The sequence below is a fragment of the Carassius auratus genome, chromosome 20, assembly GCF_003368295.1.
Source record: "Carassius auratus strain Wakin chromosome 20, ASM336829v1, whole genome shotgun sequence".
Classification (NCBI taxonomy): domain Eukaryota; kingdom Metazoa; phylum Chordata; class Actinopteri; order Cypriniformes; family Cyprinidae; genus Carassius; species Carassius auratus.
In genome coordinates this window covers 5,191,070-5,209,511 of record NC_039262.1, presented here as the reverse complement: position 1 = coordinate 5,209,511, position 18,442 = coordinate 5,191,070, and the positions used below count along the sequence as shown (strand labels likewise).

The following is an 18,442-nucleotide window of genomic DNA, read 5'->3' as shown; positions in this document are numbered from 1 at the left end:
AAGGTTACGTTCAGAAAAGTGTAATTATGTATTTGATTTGTATATAAAATACATAACCCCAATTTTAAAACAAGCACATTAATATATTTCATGTGAAGCATATTTGTAAATCATACATTAATTAAACAGGTAAGAAAAAGGTTTCTATACTCAAAAAAATCATGGCAGTTTATAAATTACTTTGCATATATTTTATTATGTTTAATAAAAATGCATTCATACAAATATCGTAGAATTAGCATAAGTCTTTTTATTGTGAAAACAATTGAATTTACTCAGTTAAAAACTAAGCTAGCTGTGGAACAAGCAAATATTCAACGAGTTAGTTCAATTAACCCTTTAAATGCCACCACCCATTTTTTTATATAGATGTAAAAAGTGCACTTTTCAAACTTAAATTGTTCTAATTAATGGTTGCTTAGGAATACAGACCTAAGGTTAGACTCTATTTAAGAAGACAATCTGCAGATTACTGCAGGAATCATTTCAAAATATTAAAGTATCAAAAAGTAAAAGAACTTTAAATTTACTGTTAAGAAATTGCACTGTACCATTTTTATTTTATTTTATATAAAATAACTTTTTTGAAATATTTTTTAATCCAAAGTTGCTATAAAATGAAAGCCTCGTGTCTAAATAAGTTATGTTCCAAATTTGAAGTTGATGTAAAAAAATTTAGGTTCTAGAGATTTTATTTAGGGTGTTATATCACAAACAACCACTGGGTGCCATCAAAACTCCATTTAATTTTTTTATGCATTTTTCTGTCACAAATGTCTAAATATCTCTGTCATTATTATCTATCATAAAATAACCACCAAATATGGAATCTTGATGCTCAGACCTTTCCAACAACATGCATTTTGTCAAGATTATAAAAAGCTTTGATTCTAAAAGAGTCGATAATACCTTTTGTGATATGACACCTGACCTGACTCCTCCCACTAAAGGGAAGGAGACTGCCAAAAGATATTAAAGTACCTTTTCCATGGTAATGCAATGTCCGATTTCAAAATGGTTTTCACAGGATGAATTTTGAGGCTTTAAGTTTTCAAATAATATGAAAGTTATGAGTATTACTAAGATATGTGACAGAGAAAAAAGACAATAAAAAAAGAGAGCCAACAGTTGGTTGCCAAATATACAGGTATATATTGAATGAGTAAATGTTCAAATCTGAGTGAATCTTTTGGTGAACAAACTCAAAAGTGAATCAAAATCTAGAAGTACTTAATAATAAATGAAGACAGGATACCCATGAGTGGAGGACAGTAAGATTGAGTGTATTACCTGACGTTTTCGTGGCGGTACATATACATGGTGTTGAACTGCTGAGCATCTGATTTCTGATTGGCTCCTTTCTTCATGCCCTGAAGCATCTCATCTGCTATGTGCTTCGGCAAGATGGACAACAGCAATTCCTCCTATACACGCACAAAAAACATATAGTATATAAAAATATGTATCTACATGGTTGTGATTATGCACTTTTATTAACAATAATATAACAAATAAAGAATTGCAATGTCTTATCTTATGAATATTCATCAGAGCTAGATTCAAATGTATATTTCTAATTTAGTGGAGCTTCAACAGGTGTATCTAAAGTCTGAAATATTGTCCTGGCTCTAGTTCACAAGCAGAAGAGCGATGTGGGATTTCGGGAGTTTGATCGCATAGCGCATTTGTCTCTTGATGCCGTTGCCATAGTGAGTTAAACCTGTCATCCCTGCTCTGATTGGCTGGATGCACTCAACTCCCAGAAGCCCCCACTGCTTCTATGGCATTCTGGGATTAATAGGGTCTCTCGAGACCAGGTGACAACATGAGAAAGGGATGCTGACAGAAACTGCTGTACAGATAGACTGGTGTTAGCAAGGATTCCATTAACACTTAATAGCAAGTCTGCTAAATGCATAAATGTAAACCTGGAACACAAAACCAGTCTTAGGTTGCTGGTGTATATTTGTAGCAATAGCCAAAAAAAAAAAAAAAAAACATTTTATGGGCCAAAATTATTGATTTTTCTTTTATGCCAAAAATTATTAGGATATTAAGTAAAGATCATGTTCCATGAAGATATTTAGTTCATTTTTGATAAGTAATATGCATTGCTAGGAGGAATTCATCTGGATAAATTCCCAGGGAACACACGTTAGGAGAAAGTTGTTAGCCTGAATGCAATTTAAGTCACTTTGGATAAAAGTGTCTGCTAAATGCATAAAAAATAAAAAAAAAATAAAAAAAAAAAATTCCGTATTTAGATTTTTTTGCACCCTCAGATTCCAGATTTTCAAATAGTTGTATCTCAGCTAAATATTGTCCTATCATAACAAACCATGCATCAATGGAAGGGTTATTTATTCAGCTTTCAGAAGATGTATAATTGTTAATTTTTGTTGACAAGTAGCAAATAGTGGGGCTGTTTTGAAAATATTGTCCTGTCTATTAATTATGTCACTAATAACTTACCCTCATGTTGTTCCAAACCTGTAAGACCTCTGTTTATCTTTTATCTCATAAGGACTTTTATAATTATTAAATCAGTAGTCTTTATGCTCTTAAATAAGTCATTCAATAAGCATTTGTGCATGATATAATATATTATATACGTCTTTGTGCAGACCTCAAATTAATTGTTTAGTAAATATATCAGTCTTTATGCAAATCAATGTTACTTTTTGTCAATGTAACTAATGTCTGTATTGCACTTTAGTGATATATGTTTATATATAAAACCGATCATAAAACTAGGTTTAGTATGTACTGTGTGACCAACATAAAATAATGTGTGGTGGCAAATTTGGGCTCTTGGGTCTTTAGTGTCGCTGCTGTCACAATAACAGTAGCCTGGGGATTGACTTCATTACTGCAATAAGAGTGACAACAGAACACCTGCTCTCTCTCTCTCTGTGTGTATGTGTGTGTGTGTGTACAGTGTGTCCTTGTCTCTAGTTCTGCTCAGATGTGCCAATAACAGGTAACAGGACACAAGGGCCTCAGAGCAGAGCTCCACCACTGAGCCCAATTAGAGTATCTCGGTGCGTTCATTACTCACACACTTCACATGGCACAAAATCCCTACAAAAAGCATCCGGTGCACTTAAAATCCTTTTTCATTCAAAAGAAAATTTGTATTTGGGAATGCATTTGTGCATGTACCTGTTGTTGACTCTGTTCCTTCAGCGTAAGATTGACTTCCAGAGATTGTTTGGCCTCGAGGAACGCTGTGCGGTATATACGGTCGGCCATGAAATATGACATCATGCCCACAAACATGGCAGCAAAATACAGCATCAGATTCGCCACCAGCTATGGGGAATAACACACTCACGTCACTTTTGTGAGAATACACACACTCCAGCTGCACCGAACATGGTTTTATTTACATGGAAAATAGAATGAGGGATGTTTTTGAGTCGTGACTGAGTCTGACCCATGACATCAGTGTGAAATCATCCTATCAGATCCTTCCATGAGCTCAATGTGCATGACATGAAACACGTGAGATGTTGCTCCCACAACCCTGTGCTGTCATGCATTACAGTTTTGGAGACTATCCCTAAAAAATACAGTATAATAATGTGAAATATTATTACAATTAAACATTTTTTGTAATTTAATGTAATTTATTCCTGTGATCAAAGCTGAATTATCAGCATCATTACTCCAGTCTTCAGTGTCACATGATCCTTCAGAAATCAGGATAATATGCTGATTTACTGCTCAAAAACAATTCTTACTACTGTTGAAAACAGTTTGACTGTTTACTACAGTCAAACTATTGTTTAAGGATTTTTGGGGCAGTTGTGGCCTTATGGTTAGAGAGTCTTATAACCCATAGGTTGTGGGTTTGAGTTTCTGTACTGACAATCTGGTGGGGGGACAATCCCTGCTCCGGATGTGTGTTCACGGCTTGTGTGTGTGTACTTGGATGGGTGAAATGCAAAGCACAAATTCTGAGTATGGGTAAGAGTACACACGTCATTTCCTTTCCTATTTGAGCATATATCTGAAATATCATTTTTTGTACCATTATAAATGACTGTACTGTCACTTTTGATTATTTTTTGATGAGTCCTTGCTCAATAAAACTATTCATTTCTTTAAAATAAAAAATAAAAAACTTTCTGACCTGTAGTGCATCTGTAAATTATAGTATAAAAAAATCTAATTTCATACGAAATTGAAAATAAAATATTATATGATAATATAATGTAAAATTATATTGTTTAAATATTATATAAAATAGCTACTATCATTGAATCTCATTTTTTATTAATTTAATGCATCCCTGCTAAAAAAAAAAAAAAGTATTAATTTCTTTAAATAAAAACAAAACCCCTGACCAGTAGTAGTGCATAAATAAATTAGAAAGATATCTACAAATTTTATTTTAAAATTGAAGTAAAAAAAATATAATTCAAATATAATTCAAAATAAAACACATTCATAAAATATTAAATATATGAAATACTATTTTAGATATTATAATCAACTCAATTTAAGTATGATTTTCAGAAATTAAGTTATGGAAAGTCCCCACAATTCACAGAGACACTGTGTGTGTTACCTGTCTGATCAGCACTGTTAACTGTAGTTTGTCTTGGTGTCTTTGCGCTACGGTGAATCCCAGCAGTAGCGTGTGCGCGCAGCACGAGAGCGCGCTCAGGAGCGCGATGGGCGCGAGAGGCAGCGGGAGCGTGAGGAAGAAGGAGAAGAGGAAGAATGTCTGCCATCCAACGGTGTCACCGGCCGCGTAAAATCCCGCGAAGTTCAAACTGAAGTAACACAGCACGTGGATCGTGATGAGCAGCCAGAGCGCGTACGGCACAAGGACACGGGTCACGGACTCCGGCAGCAAACGGAACCGGTACAAAATATAGAGCAGAATATCCGACGCGAGCCCACCTGCCGCCACCGCGAGCGTCTTCAGTTTATCATCAGAGTAAACCACCGCGCACATGATGACGACATAACCGTTAAATAGTGCCGCGAACACGATCAGCACCAGTAACGTCTCCTGCCTCTGCCGCAGAAAATACGTCTGATAAACTTTCTCCAGAGACTCCGGTGTAAACTTGAGACGCATGAAACGCAGCAGAGAGCGCGAGCCGCCACGCGCCGCCTTTATCTCGCGCGCGCCTCCGCCAGTGTGCGGTTCCGTTACGGTAACCGGCCCGTCCTGAGTCCCGTTCACCGACATACTGGAGCTCTAGTAAGGTTTGACGTGTAATACTGCCGTCTGTTGAAGATCCGTCACGGTTGTCCGAGTTTATTCCGCTCGGGTTTGAGTAGAAACGCACCGGAGAGATTCAGTCTGTCATTCCTTAACGATCCCAGGCTCCGTTTCCATGACGAACACATCCCGAACTGCTCTCCCACATCCTAAAAATGCAACAATAACAGAACAGAAACGAATTAATGCTTTAGTTTCCTTATTTATTTAATATTTTGTTAAAATTTGAAGATATCAAAACTAGTGCTGTCAAACGATTCATCTTATCCAGTCGCTTATAAAATGTAGGCTATGTGTAAACTGTGTACAGGCCTATTAATTATGTAGGTCTATATTTAAATACACACACATACGGTATATATTTTAAAGCATTGTTTTTTTTTATAAGTAGGTTTCATAAAAAATGAATAATTCTGAGCAAAAAGTTGAGAAAATCGCATTTTATCAAAAACTATGGATAATATTCAGTATGATTATCAAAGCATAAATTCAGGGAATCACTTCCATCAATACCGCATAATTGTTTTATATGCATTTGTTTACATAAGAAATCGCTAATTTCTCTGTCCTGTTAATGTTTGTTTTTGTTCGGGAGGTATTGTACTCGTTCAGAAGATTTGTAATAGCGCCCCCGAGTGTATAACAGTAAAAACACAAAAAGCCGTAAAACCTCATCGATGGCGGGGAAGCGTTGTCTTCTAAATGACGAGATAACTCGTCAGTGGTGGGGAAAGAGGTACATTTACACAGAATACACATGCGATTAAATGCAATTAATTGCGATTAATCATTTGAGAGCGATAATGTGTGTGTGTGTATATATATATAATAAATTAAATCACACACACACACACACATATATACATATGTATATATATATATATATATATATATATATATATATATATAAATATGTACACGTGTGTATTTATACATACATAACACATATGCACAGTACATACTCATATATTACGTAAACAAAAACTTTTATTTTATTTATTTATTTATTTATTTTATTTTAATCGCGATTAATCTTTGGCAGCACTAAACGTCATTCATACATTACATAATGCCTAATGTCAGCAGTCATCTTGAGCAAGCCTACGATAGCTAACACTAAAAAAAATAATTTAAAATAAAATTATGATTTATTACACATAAAATTTATTTGATTTAGTTTATTATTAATTGATGTGCATATTTACAAAAATGATCGCCTTCAAAAAGTTCACAAAAAATAGCATTCGCCTCAACAGGTAACCATAGAAATACAATAGAACGCTGGTCGATGGATTTGTTTTGTTTATTGCCTGTCACATTAACCAAATTTATCTAGGCTAGGCACCATATATATACATATACATACATATATATATATATATATATATATATATATATATATATATATATATATATATATATATATATATATTTATATATATATATATATATATATATATATACATATTTATATATATAGAAATAGAAATATATGAAGAATTGTTACAAAGATTTTGCCATACAACAGTAACTACAGCTGTCAAGCTTAATAAATAAATATTAAAAACATTAAATATATAAATAATCTACAAATTTATTTTTGTCTGAAATAATTCTGATTATAACATTAACGATAAAACAAAGTAAATCTTTCAATGTTATACCATTTGACCAATAAAAAATTAATGAACAAATTTGCATCTTACCTGATTTAAGTGGAAACTTGATTTGTATGCTACCACTGTTATTGTGGCAAAATACAAATATGTCTTTACATTCTAAAAAAAAAAAGGCTATAAAATTCTAAAGTACTGAAATTAACTGAATATTAAGTGATATTTACAATTACTTCTGTTAAAGGCAGATATTCCATGTTGTAGGTTTGGTAAACAATCCATATATCACCGAAGGCTTTCTAATAACCTTCATGTAAGACTGTCAGTATCCTCACTGTACCTCATCTACAAACAATAACTCTCTCTCTCTCTCTCTCTCTCTCTCTCTCTCTCTCTGAGACAGTGTTGCTGTAACCAAACATAAACTCTTTCCAGGTTGCTACAGTGTGTTCTCTTGTGAGTAAAAGGTTCATGCCTGAGGGAACTAGAGAAATATATTGTCGCACTAAGTTTTCCATTCTAAAATATGTTGAAATGATCCACATATTTAAGGCTACTGTTTATGTTCATGCAATAGTACTGTTTATTCCTGTTTGTTTACAATGTTTTTGCATAGAGTCATTATTCAAGCCTCAGTAGTATTTCAAAGGTATTCCTCATTTCCATGCTGGTGGTCTGCTCCCTCTGGTGGCCCTTTTTTCACACTTTATCATACTTCACAGGTATGTTTCTGCGTCAGCATGAATGGAAATAGTGCTGTTTTGTTTGTATGCAAACATTTAACTTTTATTTCCCAATTAAGAAAGTTAATATCCTCTGCAGGGATGCTGGATGGAGTTGTTGTCCTCAAGGCAACTCATACACATGGGGGCAGCAAACTCTCAGATTAGATTTTTTTTAACACAATGTGACCTGTAGGAGGAAAACTTGTAAACAGGAGAATGCCACATAATATGATTGAATGGATGATTCATTTGTATAGAGCTTTATTGTGTATTGTTGTACACCCAGAGCAAGGTGTGTGGAGTCTCAAGATCAATATCATTTATTTATCTTTTATATAGCCAGGAAAATCCCATTGAGACATCACAATCTCTTCTTCCAGTGAGACCTGGCCATGATGAAGATGTATATTGTTGTAGACCTATATTGTTTGATGAAACACATTTTTTTAAAACAATCAATTACTATACTGTATGTGATTTAATTTTATATCTTCTTCCAGTGCCTTTGTATTCATAGTATGAGATTTTAGGAAAGAAATCACTGGTCAGAATTTATTTTGAGTTTACGAATAAAATATGGAAAAGGGGAGAAGACAGGAAAATGCGGGCTAAGTTTAATATAGATACTGGATAATAAAAAATGTAAAAAAATATTCTAAAAAGATGTATTTATTAGGATGACCAAACATACTTGTGCTTTCTGAAAATAAAATATTTCATGCATTATATTAGTCTAGAACATGAACCATTTACAAGATTTCTTCATGATAATGAAACAGAGATGACATTACGTTCCAATTCATTGAAAGTTTCTGTATATTTTACACATTTTTGTTTATTTTTTTCCACAGGTGATCACAGAAGATCACAGATATAAATTTTACTTCCTCCACATTTGAGATATAGCCTAGGCTAACGCAGTAGTTTGTACAACTTTAGAATATCCCAAAGGGTTTAGAATAAAAATACTCACTAGAATTCTGTATAAAGTACATTCAGAATGTTTGACAAATTCAACATCGTAAATGAGTCATAATAGAAAAACATTCACACATAATATCTGTGAACAGGAAAAACAATCAACATCATTTTTCTTAGAATCCAGTCATCTTATAAACATTTCACAGAAATAGAATAAAATAAATGATCATATGAATCAGTAGAGTGGTTTCTAATAAAATCTAAATTAAAAACATTCATTGTGTCATTGCCATGCACCTTTGCAAGTAGCCGACGTTTAACTCTACATATGCTTGCATTTTACAGACATGAGTTTTTGTTCAAGAGCTGGGATTACTTTACTTTAGACAAGAAAAAAACTAAAAATGATATTAAGATATCAGTGCCACAAAAATTATTACATTACATCTGGGGGCTTTTGTTTTTTTTGTTCTCTGATATTCAGTAGATTGTAAGATCACTTCAGTGCCCTCTGATGTCTCTGTTACGTGGTTCATGACTCAAACCAAAGTTCACTGACTGTCGCTCACAGGTGATTCCATGAGGAACTGCGGCGTTCTCTGCAGGTCAGAGCGGGTAGTGCGGCACGCTGATATGCTGGTGAAACGCACCGTGGTGAGCGCCGTACAGCAGCTCCGGAGACGCACCGCTCAGGCCCGTGCACAGCGGCTCATGGTTGCTCAGGACCGTGGACAGATACTTGGCCTCTTCTGTGAGTCTTTTCACCTCTTTCCTGAGTGCCGCATTTTCCTTCTCCAAATTCTCACTCTCCTAGAGCACGAACAGAAAAGAGAAAACATTTAATAATGCACATTTCCTGAAGAATATGTACACAGTAACAAAAAACAAAATCTGTAAAATTTATAGTAACAAATTGGCAGCTGTGGTTGCCAGAATTTTACCCTAAAAATTCAGTATCAACATTTTAGGGGTTAGCGGATTTAACTTAAATTTACAGTTACAAACTGTTATTCATTAACTTATATAATGTTAATATACCAACCTAGTACTGAAATCTGTTTTGTACCTTTATAATATATACTGATAACAATCAAATTCAGGTGGTGATGAGAAAGCCACAATGAACCAAAGCTCACCACAAGCAGCTTTTCCACAAGCTGAGAAGGCCAATACTAATAGATTATTAAATATATAGAGTGAGAGAGGGCGCACGATGTCATTCGCACAAACACTAAACACCATAATGGTGACATACATGCAACTGAAATATGCAATAAACATTAATATAACAACATTAGATGTAACATACAACCCTACTAAACATAACTGATAAGAAAAAACAAAGAAGAAACATATATTTTTTTAAAAACATCAAATTCGAAAAGCAACGCAGGGAATCTTGGGAATGTCAGTTTACGGGGTTTTCACTGTAAATTATACATTCTTTTTCAACTTTCAAAAATGGTATTTTAGCCTAAAAATACATGAAATGTCTATTAGAGTATATTACAGTGTATATAGTAGGGGAACTTACTGTTGACCATTTAAAAGGTTTTTACTGTAGCATTGTCACAGTTATTTACCATTAAATACATAATAATTTTTTACATTATACATTCTGCAGGACATGAATTTCAAGTTTCGTCCTCTAGAGGTCCTCACAGTTATAAACAGTTATAAACTTTCTACCTTACTTGTGGGCTTTTTATAATCCTCAGTAATTCTGGTTATTGAATATTCAAGATTTCAAGTTGTACATTTGTTAACCGTTAACATTCCTATTTACATATTTATAAAGTCAATAACACTGATTGGTCGAATAGGCAAGTAGCCTACTTTAATTATTCATGTGCTCTGGACAGTCACAGAATGTTTCACAAACGTTTCACACACATTTATCTGTAAGAGACTGAAAGATAAATGGAAATATCAAATGTTATGAAAAATATTTTCACAATTAGGTAAGTAGTTGTTCATGAGTTAAGAACTCTTTGGTTTATGATTGGTCATCTGTTGTTAAACAACTGATGTTGTAACGTTCTTCTTTATCTATTCATGAGGTCATTAATTCTGAATGGACAAACAGGCATTGAACCTATTTTGATAACTGCATGATAATCCAATTGTGAAAATGTTTACCATAGCATTTTTTTTTTCAGAGAGAAGCTGGAACAAAACAAAGCATAGGACTACAGAGCCTGTGAATAATTTATGAGGTAAGCAGTGTTTGGTTTACAACTGGTTGTCTGATGCCTATAGATTTGTAAATATGTTACCGCTCTTATTTACAGATTTGTGAGTTAAATAAAGTTTGATTTTTTTTTTTCAGTCTCTGAAACAAAGCGTTCAAAATATTCAGTTTACTGTCAAATCTTATAAATAATTAATGAAGTTGCTACTAATTGGTTGTCTATTGCGAAACATCTCAACTGTTAACCTAAGGTTTGTCACAGTATGTAAAATATTTATAAAATGCTCAAAAGTCAAGTCATTTGTATTTGTATTGCACTTTTTAAAATGCATGATGTTTCAAAAGAACTTTTAGAGAAAATAAAACATCTTAAAACCCAAAAGAGCCCCCAAGATGTGAAACAAATGAGGAAGAATCCATGACTCATCTGCATTGAACTCTGATATAGCTACATAAATGTCCAAAGGTAAAATTTCAACTGGCCACATGTCTAATAATAATGGACTTGAAATAGATGAGTGCATACATATGTTTAGTGGGCATTATGTTTAGGTACTCTTGGGGGTCATGATGGTTCCCGCTCAGCGGCGTCACCGGCCTGTATTCTGCAACACGACTAGCTGCTCCACTGCCTTCCAGTCACTCTAGGGTAAAAACCCTCTGACAAGCGTCATTCAACTTTATCTGCCCACGGTCCATAGCGACACCTTACCAGAAATGACAGCTGAACACTCCCCCTGACAGCCCACGTTTCTCAGGCAGGCCTCAACTAAAAAACACAGCATGAGAAGACACTACAGGAAACGTGTCATACGGAGGGAAATTTCAGCTTCCTGTTTATCGAGCTAAGCGTGAAGAGCGAAACCACATACTACACTGAACAGTCTTCCTTAAACAGAATAGGTGCATCAGTTTCCTCTGTAGCATTTTCAACTTTGGACTTGTTTTTGTTTGTCAAAGATATTTCATATCTTTGGATTTGAATAATTAATCATAAAAATAATCTGTAATGTTGATATGTACAGTGAATATACACAAGCACTGAAAAAAATTGTTGTAGAAATAGAAATTGTTAGTAAATTTCACAATTAATCATAAAGAAATTGCAAGTAACACTTTGAGTTAAATGTGAAACTTTGTATTAGACGGACTGAAATAATATTTCTTGATACACATACTACAATAATATTTATTTAACTATTATTTATTTATGACAAAAATATTTTTTGACACAAAATTAACATTTTTAACTACTGGGGTTTTCCTTCACTTTTCATTTTAAAATGCAAATAGATTATTATTGTTAACTTAAACAAAAATTAAATTTTTGTTAATTAAAATAAAGCTGAACTCAAATAAAATATGAGTATTTGATAAAAAAAGAAAAACTTATTTGAATGCTGTCTTACATAAATAAATGTTCTCTAATCTAATCTAATAGAAATATTAAAAAATACAAATGACTAAACGACTAAACTAAATTACTAAAACTAAGAGTATAAAAATTAAATGCTATTCAAAATATTAATAAACACTATAATAATACCAGATACACACAAGAGTCATGACCGTTACTTGATCAAATGTTATGTGTTTAATTAAGCATAGTCGGTGTAAGCACTCAGCTAAGCTTATGTGTGACCTATATGTGCATTTCTCAATAATTATGCAACCTCAAACTTGTAATGATATGTGTTTCCTGGTAAGTGGTATGTGCCGGTCAGGACAGCATCTCCCACTCTGCGTTTAACCAGTTCAGTTCAAGGGAATTCGCATGAGGTCAATGTGTGTGTTTTATCAGATCACTGATGCTGAGAACTGCAGCGGGGGCTGTCAGGAGTCTGACAGCAGGTCAGCTAGCTAATCAAACGTCTTGCTTTCTGTGAGAAAAAAGCTTCAGTTTTCTTTGACATCTGTGCATTTTCTGTAAATCAGACCCGATCTCATTCTCAAGCAGAATCCACTCCAATGACTAGTATACTCTCTCTCTCTCTCTCTCTCTCTCTCAAAAAAAGTAGACTATGAAGCTGTCAGAGGGGAAGTACACTAACAAAAGCTAAAAGCTTATTTTCCTCGAAATAGTACATATTTACCTTAAAGTATAATTAGATTTTTAGTGAATGTGCCCACTGCCCAGACAAATGCACAGCCTTTCAAAATTGACATTTCATATCTAGCACGAAAGGAGTGCTCAGCACATGCACAATGCAAAGATTCATATATTTTAAGTTTTTGTGCTTTTTCTCTCCATGGGTTATGAGTGATAAAAAATGTCTTTGTACTCGAGCTGAGTGTATATCAGAGAAAAATCCAGCTATATGGAAGACCAAAGGGGCTAAAAGTCTTTAAACAGAACACTTGGAATTTGACCGTGTCAGTATGCACTGTTCGTTCACGTTAACATGCCAATTTTTAATGTGATTCTTTTGTGACTGTGTTATTACAATGCACAGTTGTGCCTTGTTTTGCTAAAGTAGCCTTTACGTAGTTACATATTAGTACCTAAAGCAGGGCTCATCAACCCTAAAACTCTGAATATGTCCTCTGAAACGCATTAGAGCGGACATAAATATGATCACTCATACCACAGGAGGAGGTATGGGCTGCATTCTAGACGAAACTGCACAAGAGTTGTCACCAAAGAAATCTGACAAAAACTGTCATAAATGTTTTTTCTTTTGCTCAGATAGTGTCATTATAGCATATTTTTTCAGGCTAGATCAACCAGTGTGCATGCACAGTCCTAAGTTTGTATAGCGTCCAGGACTTTTAACGGCAGCTGCACTGACTGTACAGATTCGTGATTGGTTCTTTCATTCAGAAAGCCAGTGGACACATTGAACGTAGCATTTTTTCCCATTCAAAACTATACGAGTGACATGTCTTGGGTATTCTATAGTCTCTGTTAAAAGTAGTAAGACAAACTTGTCTTTCCAGTGCTGATGCTGCGAGCTCTCCTATTGCAGACTTTGATATTTTAATGAGCTCATAATTAATTAAATGCAACGCTTATCTTTTGATTTCGTTGAAGTGAACTGAAATTTAAATATAGTGTGGGAATTGAAGATCTGGTTTATATCCGTTTTGCGATGGCACATTTATGTGGCAAAGTGTAAATGGAAACATTTTAACAAATTAGTTTGATATCCGAACAGCTAAAACGCATTAATGACCAGGTATAAACAGGCCTAAAGTGTATATATTAGTACCTTTTGAAAGGGTAATGCCTCAGGTTTGTTTTGGAGTGTAGAAGTCTGTTGAATTTAAAGCTGTAGTTTACTCCAAACTTAAAATTCATCCCCATGTTGTTTCAAATTTGTTTGATTTTTTTAGTGCAACACAAAAGGAGAAATTTTGGAGAATTTTGGGAATGCCATATAAAATTTTGACAGGAATGAAAACAAGGCTGTGAAGGATAGGAGTACAGTGCGTTTAATGAATTGTAGCTTACTGTTGTTCAAAGACATACCGATAGTTCAGCTGATGAAGATTTTTAGTAGACAAAAACTCTATAAAACTCTTTTGAAACTAGTGAATTACGAAGATTACAATGATCTTGATCTCATAAAGTCTAAGGCTATCCTTTAAAGCCACATTTTCATCCATGTTAAATTCAATATGGTGTCTCATCTGACTATAATAGGTCTTCTGAAGCCAACAACTGAAGTTTTCATTCAATTATTATATACTCTCAGCCGCAGCTTTCAAATCTCATATTTTCATATACTCATTTTCAAACTGTGTTTGATGTGTTAACAGGGCTCAAAACGGAACGTGACATTCAAAATTTGAATTTGCAGAAACATGAATGAAAACATCTAGTTTTGTGTTTCGAACAGTCAAGCAGGTCTGGAACAACGTGACAGTGAAAAAAGAACTTTAATCGTTGGTTGAACTATCCATTTAATTCAACCAAAAATAAAGATTCTTTATTGGCATTGATGGTCCTATGAAGAACCTTTTATCATCCATGGAGCCTTTCAAATGCACAAAAGGTTCTTGTTGCACAAGAAAGTTCTTCAGATGATTAAAATGTTCTTCACACTGAGAAACAAATTCTTTTTGTTTTAAGATCTGTTCACATAAAGAAGAATCAAACATGCATCTTCTATGGCATCGCTGTGAAAACCCCCTTTATTTTTAGAAGTATAGGATCTATTCTTGAAGCTGATGTAAAGATGAGCTTTACTGCAGTGGGTCTGTTCTGCTGAGTTCCTGGAACAGCATGTGCATCGATCAGAGGAGTGAAAGGACATGAGTAATAGCAGAGGGAAACACCCATATAACACAGATGCTGAATGAAAGTGATAGAGGGTTTTGGCTTTGACTAAAAGCCATATGCGATCCAAACGGTTTGACGACTGTTAGACAGGCGTGTGCCTGAATGTACAGAGCGCAGGAATGAATGCACGAATGCAAAGCATCACATTTTTGTAAGAATCAGCCATGCAGATTTGAGGACCGTTGTTGTTGTTGTTTTCTTGATAAATTTCTGAGAATTTACAAGGTGCACGGCTGCTCGATTCAGCTGAGCATTTCACCCACGCAATGTAATTAATGCCAGAATCCGAAGCAAACAAGACCAGAGCCACAACAAGTGTGAAGCACGACAGAAGCCGTGACGCATCACCACATGGTCAGTGAAGCTTCATGTAAATACAGTCAGAGTCGATCAGCATCACACCTGGAACACAGCTGGACGCAGAGATGCTGGATGCTCTTCTCTTCTTGGATTTAGCTTTATTTTATTCTCATGTTATTCTCAGGTTGTTTTGACTAAAAATGGATTATTTTGTCACAGTTTGCAGCACTAAACAATGCAAGTTGGTAGTTAATGAGAACATGATTGTGTATCAGGTGTGTTGTGGATGATGATTGTGGATGAAGTTCTCACCAGGTGCAGATTGTCGGCTTTCTGTGTTTGTCTCATTCGGCTCTTCTGCGCCGCGATACGGTTCTTTTCTCTCCTCATCACCTTCCTTACGTCATCCGACGAACCCTGAAAACCAGCACACAAAAGTTCATGTGTAAGGCAGCACAAAACTTTCATGACAACAATAATGACATTTGCAATCCTTTTATTAGACATTTTCAGATCAAGTCTTTTTGGCATTCCAGAAAACTTGTCAGGAGGGTTTCTGACCAGGATGTTGAGGTTGAAGGTCAAGTTTATCCTCCAGAGCATCTCCACGTATCCCAAGGTCAATGAATTATACACATACACAACAAACACAACCAAGGGCATGTGCATGTTTCTCCGTTAATTTTATTGTTTTGTCAAATCGATTAATCGCATCCAAAATAAAAGTTTGTATATGTATCTATATATACAGTATATAGTATATATAGATATATATACAGTATAGTAAACACACACACATATATATGTATAGATATATATAGATATATAGACTTATACTTAAATACACATTGCACACACACACACACACATATATATATATATATATATATATATATATATATACAGTATATATAAATATTTTTTGTTTCAACTTCTATTTATCAATGTATTTAATGTTTTTTATTAAGTTTTTTATGTTTATCTAATATTTAAATTTTATTTTAATTACTGAAAACGATTTTAAATGAACAACAGTTTTAATTAATGACCAATAGCACTGTGCTCCATTAAACAATTCTGTAGCAGAGATGTTTTTTTTTATTATTATTCTAGTAGTTTAAAGAGCAATACTTGGGTTGAAAGCCTCCTCCATACCTGCATGTTTTTCACATGTTTGTGGCAGACAGGTGTGACATTTTCAAAGACAGAGGGCAATCTTTTCCCATAACCCCAGCAGCCCCTGAGCTCTGACGTCCTTTACTGAACATCTGAACCCACAAGAATCAGAGTCAGACTGACATTTTCCATATGACAAATTCCCCACAATAGAGACCCTCCAGAGGTGTGTGAATGTCTATGACTAGCTGTTTCAGGTTAATTCAGGGAAACTTTTGCTGTCAGACCCAAAAGTTCACAGCTGATCTAATTAAGGATAGATTCATCTTTGAAGCATTTAGCATCAGTTTACAGACATTATGCACTTCGCTAGTATTTGCAATGAATTAACTGGTATTTGGGTTATTTCAGTAGATGAATGAAGTCAATTTTCCTGAACTCACACATGCTATGAACATCACAGAAACAATGTGTCACAATACTTAATTTTAAACCTATATATATATATATATATATATATATATATATATATATATATATATATATAAACTGCTTGAAAAGTGTCTTTCTTCAAAATAAATGGTACTTGTTGTGATATTTTGCTAATGCATTGACATTCTTGGTGGCCACTGCTTGTAGATGCATGATGCATGTAAAGAAACTGAAGGAGGACTTGCACAGTTGCCATGTCTGAATCATGCTCTCTCAGTGATAAACATCTCTCGTCCGGTGAGGTTGGAGAGGGTGTAGTGGCCGTTGAAGCCAGATCACCTTCAGCTCGTATAGCCTCGTGCCATCTTAACGGCAGTTTCACAATCACTAACGTTTGTCAGACTCTCTCACAGCGTGCTGTCGGTGAGTCAGTTACTCAATGCTAAAGCTGATTACCTTCATAAATATCGAAATAGCATGTGAACGGTTCAGTCTAGAGGTTTCATGACTTCCTCTCAGCAGAATCATAACCGTTGATACACATGTACATAGTGACATTCACACATCGCTGAAAGACAGTGCTGGAAATGCATGTAAAATCTACAAGAAAACAATGGTGGCATTCATATTTAACTTAATTTTGTATGTTATATTCCATCTGGTTAGATTCATGGTGCATCATGTGATTAATAATATGTATAACAATTTTATTTAATTCATTAATTTAATACAAAATCAAAAATAATAAAAATACAGCTGTATTTTATGTTTCTTATATATATATATATATATATATATATATATATATATATATATATATATATATATATATATATTATATTTTTTTACGTAAATAAAATATTTGCAATTTGTTAATTTTTTTTATTGTGTATATATAAATGTTTATATTTTATACATTTTATAAATATTTTACATTATATATAAAACAATTATATGCATTTCTTATCTCTTTTATTGAATTTTGAAATAACTTATTACATTTTAAACAAATTTATCTATATTGTTTGTCATTATAACAATGTAAATTAAGTAATGTTTTATTTGCAGGGAAATTGGTGAAGTGTGTTTGTTTGTATGTGTGTTTGCATGGTGCTGGTTGAGTCTCTCTTACCTGTTTATTGCCCGGTGAGGGAGATTTGGTGTAGCTGGAGTCGTTGTTGTCAGAGCCCTGAGCCATGCCACTTCAGTCTCTGTGAAACCTTTGACCTCCTTCAGCGTCTGTCTTCTGACGGTGTCTTTCTATCAGCCTGTTTAACTATCTATCTGTCTGTCTCAGTCTATGTGAGACTGCATGTGTTCAGAAGAGAGATGTGAACTGATCGCGGTCCACTGAAGAATGAGTAAAGACTGCAACACTCACACTCTTTCTTTTCTTGCTCTGCTTCACTCCCCCTCTCTCTCTCTCTTCGCCCTGCCTAATTAGCGATGTGTGATGTGGTAGTTAGAAAACCTCTACTGCACTAGACTGGAAGTCACATGCTTCCTGGAAACTTTGCATAAAGCTTCTTATCCGCAGCAGAGCTAAAGAGCTAATGAACCTTCACAAACAGGACAGAAAGATGAATGGAGTATCACATTGTCTCCACATGCACTGTGTCC

At 34.4% G+C, this 18,442-nt stretch overlaps 2 protein-coding genes and 1 long non-coding RNA gene across 3 annotated transcripts in view; 1 reads left to right on the top strand and 2 right to left on the bottom strand.

Moving 5' to 3' along the window:
• The window catches only part of LOC113120648 (adenylate cyclase type 3-like), a 16,342-nt gene extending 10,964 nt beyond the window's left edge, over positions 1–5,378 (bottom strand). Inside the window, exons 1-3 of the mRNA XM_026290604.1 lie at positions 4,574–5,378; positions 3,163–3,312; positions 1,291–1,424 (exon numbers count right to left, since the gene is read on the bottom strand). Of these exons, the coding sequence (XP_026146389.1) occupies positions 1,291–1,424; positions 3,163–3,312; positions 4,574–5,206 (917 nt within the window). The 5' untranslated portion in view covers positions 5,207–5,378. The remainder of the gene's footprint in view (positions 1–1,290; positions 1,425–3,162; positions 3,313–4,573) is intronic.
• LOC113120650 (uncharacterized) lies at positions 4,791–10,942 on the top strand. Its single transcript, XR_003294644.1, has 3 exons — positions 4,791–4,873; positions 9,073–9,252; positions 10,661–10,942. It is a non-coding gene; the product is annotated as an uncharacterized LOC113120650 (long non-coding RNA).
• LOC113120649 (basic leucine zipper transcriptional factor ATF-like) lies at positions 8,232–18,402 on the bottom strand. The gene is made up of 3 exons (XM_026290605.1): positions 17,955–18,402; positions 15,587–15,691; positions 8,232–9,311 (listed from the first exon to the last, which is right to left on the bottom strand). The coding sequence occupies exons 1-3, from the start codon at positions 18,018–18,020 to the stop codon at positions 9,108–9,110; spliced, it is 375 nt and encodes a 124-aa protein (XP_026146390.1). The 5' UTR covers positions 18,021–18,402; the 3' UTR covers positions 8,232–9,107.
• Between the last annotated feature and the right edge of the window lie 40 nt (positions 18,403–18,442).

Bases quoted from the DNA above. Each gene is read 5' to 3' on its own strand.
- LOC113120649 (XM_026290605.1), bottom strand. From the start codon at position 18,020: ATGGCTCAGGGCTCTGACAACAACGACTCCAGCTACACCAAATCTCCC. The intron at 15,692-17,954 runs GTAAGAGAGACT...GCTGGTTTTCAG, and splicing joins CCTCACCGGGCAATAAACAG to GGTTCGTCGGATGACGTAAG. The intron at 9,312-15,586 runs GTGAGAACTTCA...TTCGTGCTCTAG, and splicing joins AAGCCGACAATCTGCACCTG to GAGAGTGAGAATTTGGAGAA.